The sequence below is a fragment of the Capra hircus genome, chromosome 18 (genome assembly GCF_001704415.2).
Source record: "Capra hircus breed San Clemente chromosome 18, ASM170441v1, whole genome shotgun sequence".
Classification (NCBI taxonomy): domain Eukaryota; kingdom Metazoa; phylum Chordata; class Mammalia; order Artiodactyla; family Bovidae; genus Capra; species Capra hircus.
Window position 1 is genome coordinate 9,081,314 of NC_030825.1, and position 11,218 is coordinate 9,092,531.

Here is an 11,218-nt window from a genome sequence, read left to right on the forward strand (position 1 = left end):
CTCCAATTGTGCAGCTCAGCCTGCTTGGCCAGCCGGGGGATCCTGCATAGAGATGGGCTGGGGCTCTGGCACTTAGGGAGAGGGAGAGATTGAAAGCAAAGTAGATCTAGTCCAGACTAAAAAGAACAAAGCTAAAAATGAGAGGAAGTCTCCCTGAGCAGCCAAAGCTCGCCATACTTGTCCAAACATCGCCGGGTCCTATTCTGACTTAATCTTCCCCTCACCCTTGTCCCCCCATCACTCTCAGATCTACACTCTCCCAGGTGTCCAGTCCCTCCATCCCTACACTTGCTCAGCAGCACTCCCAGAACTCAGTCTGGCCTCCCCTAGGAGGTGAGGCTCTGCAGAGGAGCCCTGTGTTGGGTGTAGCCACACTTCCACTGGGTGATTTTTTTAATTTCCAGAAAAATAAGAGTTTGGTAAGTTTTACTAATGATACAAACTAACAGAATAAAAGATGAAACACAGAGCCCTCCATGTTTGGCTTGAGATTCGATCCCCGGGTCTGGAAGATCCCCTGGAGCAGGGAATGGCAACCCACTCCAGTATTCTCGCTGGAGAATTCCACGGACAGAAGAGGCTGGTGGGCTACAGTTTGGGGGGTGGCAAAGAGTTGCACACAACTGAGCGATTAGCAACAACACATAAGAACCAAAACTTAATTTGAGGTCATCACCTGGAGGTAGAAAGAAGGTGATTGGGACTGAATTATAACATGTTGACACCTTAAAATGGAAGGATTTTTGTTATTGCATTCTAGTAAACATTTAGCCTTTATCTAGATAGACTTGGATATCAAAGACCAGTTTGAACGTCCTGATTTAATCTGACTAGAAACTGGGACAAGGCCTAGAGTGACTCTGTCCACAGAGAAGCAAGCCAAACTTCCTCAACCAACAAAAATAAGATACCAGAGGGACTTTATCAGGTATTTGAATAATTACCTAAAGAAATAGATGCTTTCATAACTTAAAAAAAAAAAACGTTGATTAAAAAAATTTTTTAAGATACTAAAACAGACACAGGGTGGAAAGAGTCAAACGTGACTGAGCAACCGAACAACAAACCTGTAAATTTGGGTCCTTCCTTTGTTCAAACTAAATCTCAGTTCTAAATTATTATATGTTTATCCCCAAAGGTATAGAATATATAACCCTTATCTCAACAAGTGAGTTTTTAAGAAAAAAAAAAATTCTTTCTGTTGTCACTTGTATCAGTTCAAACTGGCAAGATCTCAACTGGTAAGTACCCCTGGGCTAAGCAGGTGAGCTTTGTCCCTTATTCATACTGGTAGATACTTTTCTCTCCCAAGCAAACACTTTGACAGGTGTATACATAGTGAGCTTATTCATTATTCTGCAGCCTACAAAGAAGGACTTGAAAAAAATTACTGACTCAGGTAGGCAGGTTGCCAGAGCTGGACAGTGCTCAAGCAGTACAGGGTCCAACACCCGCAGTGTGCAGACACAGAGGGAAATCGGGACCTCTTCTTGGGGATGAATTCAGATGGTTTCTTCATTCAGACAAGAAAGGGTGAGTAGAAACTGCAAACTGCTTCTAGTCTGAAAAGTGTCCAATCTCAAAAGGCAAAGTACACCTTTAAATGACTATTGTACTGTAATCATTCCTATATTTCTGGTGTTTTGTAAAGGCAAACCAACAAAACTCCTAAACTTAAACAGAAAAGACATTACAAAGACCAGTTATGGAAAACAGATGTTTACAAATAGCCATAAATTCTGTCTGCCCATCACTTAGGAGATGGAAAGCCTACAGTTCAAGTATGATCTACTTTAAGCAAATGCAAACTATATAATTACAGAGTGACTAAATGGTTATTCACATTACAAAATGGTTCTTCACAGCATCTCTCTACATAGCATTGTCACTTCACATTTAAAATATAACTTATTTACAAACATTTAATTTATACACAACTTCAGGAAATGTGTACTGGGGTAAAATGAGGGGGGAGGAAAGATGGAAGAAGGAAGAAAGCCACACCTCCATTCCATAACTCTGTCTGGGGTTGTCAAGTTCCCAAATAGTAGATGTAAGACTGGAAGGAGCATGTGTGCTAGCAATCATCTCAGTGACATTTAAACAATAATTATTATTCTCAACCTGCCTCTCAAGATGAATTTTGTAGAAAGGTAGCCAAAACCTCCCAGACACAGAGACTAACATAAGGTTCTAAGTATATGAAATCTGGGACACATAAGATACAATGGACATGGCACATCCATCCACCCAGTATCAATATAAGGATATGCCACCCTGGACACAGGAAATTCATCTGGACACAGACTGGAATTTTCTCTCACAACACTGTTTCAATTAAAGCAGGTTTCTGTTGCAAGAGAAAATGTGGCAACCGATAGACCATCTGCCAGGTTCAAAAGATCAGGAAACGACTTGGCCTCAACAAGCCCAGGACGCCTGGCTTGAAGCACTGGGGTTCAGGGGGCAGAAAGCGCCCCTGCCGGCTGGCTCGGGGGCTGACCTGGGGGCAACCCCGGAGGGAGGCCCTCCAGCTTCCCCACCATCCACTTGTCTTCCAGGGCACAGATAAGCCAGGCTGAGGCTGAGACTGGCACTACCAGTGTGCGTTTTGTAAGTGGCTAAGCAACAGAAGCAGGTAAACACAAAAATGTGGAGGTTTTGAGAGTACATCAAAATCCATACTATGAGGTTCAGCTGTCCCCGATCTACTACCAAAAAGGGGCCAGGGGAGAGAGGGAGAGAAGAGTGTGTGAGACGAAGAGGAGAAGGAGAAAGAGAAAGAGACTGGGGTGGGGCAGGAGGGAGACAGGGGAAAGAAGATGAACCACGTTCAGACGCTGCTTATTCCCAGGGAATTATATTGTAGCAGCTCAAAGGAGTCTGTGAGTGGAAATGGGAATAACAACTCTGCTCACTGTGAGGGACGGCAAGAGAGGTCTTGAGAACACTTTGGTCTCCAACATTTGGGGCCTGTTTTCCTGCTTGGCCTCTGTGAGGACGCGCTTTGGGGTTTTCATGGGAGGCCTGGGCTCCCTGGCTTTGAGTCTGGCTTTGTAGTTCCTCGCTCCTTGTTTCTGCAAAAGCTGGAAGGTGGCGAGATAGCAGGGAGGGCACAGCAGGTTTTTCTCAGGCAGGAGGGACCAGTGCAGGCAGCAGGGCTCAGGCTCGGCCAGCAGGGGCATCCGGGCCACCGGAGTGAGGAAAGGCTGCGTGTCCTTGACTTTGTGGTGCCCGGCCAGCTCAGTGGGCTGCTTTTCGCCTGCCCCGTCAACGGCTTTCACTCCATAGGCATAAGCCACACACTCATCCTTTTCCACACTCAGCCCCTTCTCTTCTGGCCGCAAGAAAAAGTTCTTAGTCTTCTTACCCAGAACATCCAAGCCATCTGGGGGCGAAGACTTCAAGGGAGGGAGGACTAAAAGGGCTTTGGAAGTCAGGGAGTCTGAGGAGGGGAGAATTCTGTCAGTGCCTCTCCAGGGCCTTCTGGGGTCCTTGCCCCTAACAGTCTCCGGGGTGGCCCAGTCTTCCAGGCACCAAATGAACTCCTTTATTTGTAAACTTTTCTTCTCTCCCTGACTGTAGGTGGGAAAGCAGATTTTGTTAACTTCCCTGGAGGTTGTAGTGGGGCCTGGGGGGGTGCCCGGGGTGTGGGAGAGGCTGCCTCCATCCTTCTCTGGGCCTGCCTCAGCTGGAGCTGGAGCTGGAGCTGAAGCCCCAGACTCCAACTTCCCCACCTCCGAATGAAGCCTGGCCTCCAGGCTCCCATGGGAGAGATTGACACAGAGTAAGCAGCTGCTGGCACTTTCTCCCACCCTCGCCTTCTTAAGCTTCTTCCTGGGCCAGATGCAGGCAGTTGGAGATATCTGTCCCCAGCCTCGGACCTGCAGATAAAGCAGTGTGTTACTCTCAGCCTAACTGCCCCCACTGTGGCCACATCCCCATTTTGACTCTATTTGAATCAATATTTTTCTTTGGATTGACTTAATTTAGTTTTTCCATGCTTAGTTTAGCCTCCTACTATGCCATGTTATTTGTAATAGTATTTTCAAAGACTAAAATACTAAGCAATAGTATCTATCAGCACACTGATGTGCTGACTATATATATTTTTTAGATGTGTATTAAAATAAATTCAGAACTATTAAAATCAAAACCATACTTGTCCCGCCTGTAGGCTTTCTTGTACTGCAGGCTCTCTGCGCTTGCCTGCACCAAACAAGGCTGTGTGAGGATATAACCAAGAATACGGCTCCCACCAAGAAATCGACCATGTTGGCACCCAGATCTCAAACATTCCTCCCAAACTGTAAGAAATAAATGTCTGCTGCTTAAGCTGCCCAGCCTATGGTATTCTCTTATAGCAGCCCGAACTGAAATAGGGCTGGAGCATCTCCTGTGGTGGGAGCCACCCCGGGCACTCTACAATGTGGAGCAGCACCCCAGCCTCAACCCCAGTACATCCAGAAACACCCCCTCTCCCCTCCCCGCCCTAGCTGTGACATTGCCAAGCAATCACACCAATTCCCTTATATTTCATTATTGCTTCTAAGAATAGTTTAAGAGTAAACCACAGGGTTCTGCATAAAACTACCAGGATAGAAATCTTGGGTCTCTTGGGGAGTTAAGTAGCAGGAGTTAAGTAGCTTGAGTTAAGGGAATTGGGTTCTGGAGTCCAGAAAAGCTCGGTTCAACTCCTGCCTTGACCACCGCCTAGGAGATTTTGACACGTTTCATTTTTGGTGCTTTGTTTCCCTTTTCCAAAGAGTGAGGCTATTCCTAACAGCTGAGAGGGTGAATGGATTGATGTATGTGAAGCATTTAGCACTGTGCTTGCCCATACAGAATGGTCATAAATACTCAATAAAAGGTATTGCTATTATCATCATTAACATTCTACCTCTGTTTCAGAGGTTTCTGTTTCCTTGCTTACACATTTTTTGGGGCAACAATAACTATTTCTGAAAATAGTAAAAGGCTTGTATCAAAACCCTAACATGCACAAGACCTAACTCAAGAAAATACTCACTGCTTCTTCCCATCCAGTTCCAATGACAAACTCTTCGGCTGTTTTATCTTGTTCAAGTGTAACGTCACTGATATTGAGAAGACAACCAACATGATTCTTTTCACTTCTTTCATCTGGACAAGTATAGATTAATTCAGTTTCTTCTGTGCTTTGAATTTCATAATTTTCACTATTTTCAATTTCAGTCTCATTTTTGTGACCGAAATCCATTACTGTGATGGTTGCTTAAAGTCTTTAACATCTTCTTCCTGTGGTTTAAAATGCAAATGGAACTTAGCTTTTAATACTGCTTTGTTTCTGTTAAAAAACCAGTTCAATAACTCAGGTGAAACATCGTCAAGACATGTTCAGGAATAGACAGAAGAAATATTATGAAACCATCCATTGCCAGCTATTGACATTATAAAATATAAGGCTAATTTCAAAGACTTACGGATTTAGGACTTCCCTGGTGCTTCCACTTCAGGGGGTATGGGTTCTATCCCTGATCAGGGAACTAAGATCCCGCATGCTGAATAGTGTGGCAAAAAACAAATAAAACACCTGGATTTATTAAAAAAAAAAAAAAGATTCATTGTCCATTCTTATCTTCCAAACTCATGTAAGAGATGACAAATAGAAATGTGCAAAAAGCAATCAAAGGTCACCTAAGAGGGTGGCTATGTGATTTCTTACCAATTACATGCAGTTTTCCTTCTATCTGGAATGCAAAAATCTGCAGTGATATAATACTGATTTTCTGATGGTAAAATTATGCCTCTTATGTTCACAGATTTAAAGTAAATCAGAGTTCGTGTTCTTCCACTTTTTGATTTCCACAGAGCTTTACAATCTGATTTGGTTTAAGAATCACTGGTATCAAACATACATCAAAATCTGTATGTTTCCAAGAAAATCACATCAAGGAAACACAAGGATCACAGTGAAAATGCTCCCACGGGAAAAGGCATTTGCAGATGCAGCTAGAAAATTGGATTTGGAGTACAAAGCAGGAAGGCACACACATGTATGCCAGAAGATATTAAATTCTATGACATACGCTATTGAAGTGGCTAGAACCAAAAAATGTACAAAGAAGAAACTGTTGACTGAGGTCCAAGCCCCGAAAGTACATGTCTGGATAAACAAGAATAAACCCAAAGAAAAGCTGATCCTTTTCAAGATGAAAAGGCCAAAGGAACTTAAGATATTTAGAAATGAAATAAAGAAGATGAATGAAAATCAAAAAAAGATGACTGAGACTTTAAGAAACAGAGCCTATGGGAAATTCAGTGTGATACAGAAAATATCTTTTCTAGTAGCATTTAAACTAAACAGAGATGGAAGAAAATGATCAGCAAAAAACCCTGTAAATAAGGGCCTTCCCTGGTGGTCCAGTGGCTAAGACTCTGCACTCCCAATGCAGGGAGCCTGCATGCTGTAACTAAGACCTGGCAGAGCCAAATAAATAAATAAGAATTTTTTTTTTAAAGTCTGTAAAATAGCTCATTATTTTACCAGTTGAACATAAGCCATCATGATTTGCTTCAAAATAATCCTGCAAGGGGGTGGGGGTGGTTGGTTGTGGTTGGAGACAGAATGAGGAAATAAAAAAAGCCACAGATTCTGTTTGTTGTAGAAGGGTATGAGGACATTGAGGTTAACTGCACTATTCACTGTACTTTACTGTGAAATTTTCCATAATAAAATGGGTTTTTTTTTGAGTCATCATGTTAACAGAATGGTTCAAGAAATAAAACATGGGGTAACAGTGGAGGTGAGCAAAGCATGAATTTTGATCTTAAGCAAACTGAATAAATGTATCAAAGAACAGATTTCACGGTTTGGATAATTTAAGTGGGGTAAAGACCTTGAACAGGGACTCATTTAAAGAGATGTACCAAAAGGTGGGGAAACAACTCAGAAATAAATTGGAGAATATAGTTTACGAAGATGATTTGGAAAAGTGAAAGTGAAAGTCACTCAGTTGTGTCTGACTCTTTGTGACCCCACGGGCTACACAGTCCATGGAATTCTCTAGGCCAGAATACTGGAGTGGGTAGCCTTTCACTTCTCCAAGGGATCTTGCCAACCCAGTGATTGAACCCAGGTCTCCCACATTACAGGTGGATTCTTTACCAGCTGAGCTACAGGGGAAGATTTGGAGACACTCCATAAATAACTGGCCAATTACTCTTTAAGTCAAAGGACTCAAGGCCTTCTCATTGAATTTACTGAATACAAAAGAAGGCACTGGAAATGCAGGAGGAAAAGAAAAAACACAGACATTACCTTTAGGATCTCTAACCCCACGTTGTGATGATGTCATTTGTTAATGAACTGAGAAGTACAAAGACTACCAAATGCCTCTTTGTTAGACATCTGGCAAACTCAATGGCGCTTTGACACCCTAACCAATCTGTAACTTAGAATATGAACTGCCCTGCTCCTGAAAGGAACAAAGACTTCATTACCACTGGTCAGTGGTAAAGACACCAATATTACAGCAGAGGCCAACGAAAGGACATTATCTTCTGTTGCTACTCTCATAGATATGTTGTATAAAAGTTAAAATGAGGACCAGTTTCATCAAATTTGGGTTTGGTTTGGTTTTTAATGGATTATGTTTTTGGTGTCATGTCTAATAACACTTTGCCTAACCACAGGTCATAAAGATTTTCTGTATTTAGTTTTCAAAGTTATATAGTTTTATGGTTTATATTTAGGTCTATGATCCACTTTGAATTAAGTTTTTGAATATGAACAGCCAGTTGTTGCAACATTCTTGTTCAAAGATTATTCTTCCTGCATTTAACTTTTTTTTTTTTTGGTCAAAAATCAATTGGCTATGTTTATTTGGCAGGAGAGATATCAATAACCTCAGATATGCAGATGACACCACCCTTATGGCAGAAAGTGAAGAAGAACTAAAGAGCCTCTTGATGAAAGTGAAAGAGGAGAGTGAAAAAGTAGGCTTAAAGCTTAACATTCAGAAAACTATGATCATGGCATCCGGCCCCATCACTTCATGGCAAATAGATGGGGAAACAGTGGAAACAGTGGCAGACTTTATTTTGGGGGGCTCCAAAATCACTGCAGATGGTGACTGCAGCCATGAAATTAAAAAATGCTTGCTCCTTGGAAGGAAAGTTATGACCAAGCTAGATAGCATATTAAAAAGCAGAGACATTACTTTGCCAACGAAGGTCTGTCTAGTTAAGGCAATTATTTCTCCAGTAGTCATGTATGGCTGTGAGAGTTGAACTATAAAGAAAGCTGATTGCCAAAGAACTGCTGCTTTTGAACTGTGGTGTTGGAGAAGACTCTTGAGAGTCCCTTGGACTGCAAGGGGATCCAACCAGTCCATCCTAAAGGAGATCAGTCCTGAGTGTTCATTGCAAGGACTGATGTTGAAGCTGAAACTCCAATACTTTGGCCACCTGATGTGAAGAGCTGACTCATTTGAAAAGACCCTGATCCTGGGAAAGATTGAAGGCAGGAGAAGAGGACGATAGAGGATGAGATGGTTGGATGGCATCACTGACACAACGGATAAGAGTTTGGGTAAACTCCGGGGGTTGGTGATGGACAGGGAAAGCCTGGCATGCTGCAATTCATGGAGTTGCAAAGACTCGGACACGACTGAGCGACTGAACTGATATTTATTTGGGTATATTTTAGAACACCCTTTTCTGGCCCATTGACCTGTGTCTCTCCATTCACCAATATCATATTGATTCCTATAGTTTATGGTAATTTTTAAAACTGGGTAATGTGATTCCTCCATTTTATTCTTCATTTTCATAATTTTTTTTACCTATTATAGTTCCTTTTAAATTTCCTAATAAATTTTAAAGCCAGCTTGTTAATATCTATAATAAATCCTGCTCCAGATTCATATCTTGATATTCAACAGTTACTCCTCCAATTTCTTTGAGATTGTCTATCTATTCTTGGACCTTGTATTTTCATAAATGTTTCTGAATCTAGAAAATTGAAAACAGTTTTAAGAAAATAATTATAATGTTTTAGTTCTACCTTCAGTTGCTAAGCTGTGTCTGACTCTTTGCGACCCCATGGACTGCAGCATGCCAGGCTTCTCCATCCTCCACTATCTCCTGGAGTTTGCTCAAAATCATGTCCATTGAGTCAGTGATGCCATCCAACCATCTCATCCTCTGTCCCCAAATCTAGGACTTTTCCATTCCCATAGTCCCTGAACTCTATTTCTAAAGGTAGTGACATTTATAATATACGTAAAGGTCATTTGCTTCGTACATCACCTCTGATGATACCAGATCAGTGTGGTACGAAGATGCTACTATTGGTCCCCCAAATCTTGCTTCTTTTTCCTTCTGGAGATACAGAAGTATTATCTACATTTCTCCTTGAAGTTAAGCATGCCTTGTGACTTATTTCGGCTAATAACAGGACTGAAATCATATGAGTCACTTCTAGGCAGAAGTACCTAAAAGCCAGTGTTTCCCCACATTTGCCATCATATTTTGCCATCACAGTTGGCAAAAGAGTAGGACACAACTTAGCACCTAAACAACAACAACAGTAATACACATACTTGGGCACACGGGCTCAGTAGTTGTGGTTTGCAGGCTTTAGAGCTCAGGCTCAGTAATTGTGGTGCATGGGCTTAGTTGCTCTGTGGCTTGTGGAATCTCCCTGGATCAGGGATCAACCCCCTGCCTCTTGTATTGGCAGGCAGATTCTTATTCACTGTACCACCAGGTAAGTCCCAAGGACCATTCTTCGAAAGACTAAGAGTGTACTTGAGTCAATTCAAAGACAAAATTCTCATTAAAGGTAGGCTTAATAATGTATAATTTATGTTCACTGAAACTGGGTAAAAAAAAAAGAACTGCTGCAGTAATTTTTCTACAATATTCCTCAAAGATAACGTAGTAAATTAAGTTCTGCAAATCCTCCCTCCACAAGGTTTTCCATCCTAATCCCTGGGACTATTCCATGAATAAGTTATGTTACATGGCAAAAGGGATTTTACAGATGTAATTATGGGTACCAATTGGTTGACCTGATGACAGGGAAACAATCTTGGTTTACTGGGATGGGCCTAATCTAATGATGTGCTGTACTTAGTCACTCAGTCGTATCCGACTCTGCGACTGCATGGACTGTAGCCCACCAGGTGCTTCTGTCCATGGGGATTCCCCAGGCAAGGATACTGGAGTGGGTTGCCATGCCCTCCTTCAGGAAATCTAATGATATGTGTCCTTTAAAAGCAGAGAGTTTTCTTTGGCTAGCAGCAGGAGCAGCAGCAGCAGCAGAAGTCAGAGATTTAAAGCATGAGAGGAATTTGAGACATCTTATTGACTGAAGAACGCCAGCAGTCTTTCTTTTCGCCATTATCTTTGACACATTTCTGCTATCACTCACCCATATAATCAGACTACAAACGGCTACCCTCAATTCCTGTACCTCATAGTTCAGTCGGTTAAGAATCTGCCTGCAATGCAGGAGACCTGGGTTGGATTCCTGGGTTGGGAAGATCCCCTGGAGAAGGAAATGGCAACCCACTCCAGTATTATCACCTGGAGAATCCCATGGACAGAGGAGCCTGGCAGGCTACCGTCCATGGGGTCGCAAGAGTCCAACACAACTTAGTGACTAAACCACCATGTTAATTACCTGTGCTTTATGCTTCTTACATGCCCACAGAGCACAGCGGCTTTGATTATTCATAGAATGATTCCTAGGAGCGCAGTTTCTACAACCATCTCTCCCTATCAGAACATTTCACTCCAATCCCAGTCTCCAACTCTTCTGCTTTTTCCAGTCACATTCATTACTCATTAAGTGTTCAGGAGATGCCTAGCACTGGTGGTGGTTGTTCAGTAGCTAAGTCCTGTCGACTCTTTTTGACCGACCCCCCTCCCCCTCCCCCCCCCCCCCCGCCAGACTGCAGCATGCCAGGCTCCTCCGTGCTCCACTATCTCCCAGTTCAGTTCAGTTGCTCAGTCGTGTCCCACTCTTTGCGACCCCGTGGACTGTAGTACTCTAGGCCTCCCTGTCCATCACCAACTCCCGTGGTTAAATCAAACTCATGTCCATCAAGTCGGTGATGCCATCCAACCATCTCATCCTCTGTCGCCCCTTCTCCTCCTGCCTTCAGTCTTTCCCAGCATCAGGGGTCTTTTCATGTCCATTGAGTAGTCGTTGCTGTTCGACCATCCCATC

The 11,218-nt window shown here is 42.7% G+C and overlaps 1 protein-coding gene across 1 annotated transcript; it reads right to left on the minus strand.

Moving 5' to 3' along the window:
- C18H16orf46 (chromosome 18 C16orf46 homolog) lies at positions 1,491–5,495 on the minus strand. The gene is made up of 3 exons (XM_013970971.2): positions 5,463–5,495; positions 5,030–5,277; positions 1,491–3,884 (listed from the first exon to the last, which is right to left on the minus strand). The coding sequence occupies exons 2-3, from the start codon at positions 5,237–5,239 to the stop codon at positions 2,874–2,876; spliced, it is 1,221 nt and encodes a 406-aa protein (XP_013826425.2). The 5' UTR covers positions 5,240–5,277; positions 5,463–5,495; the 3' UTR covers positions 1,491–2,873.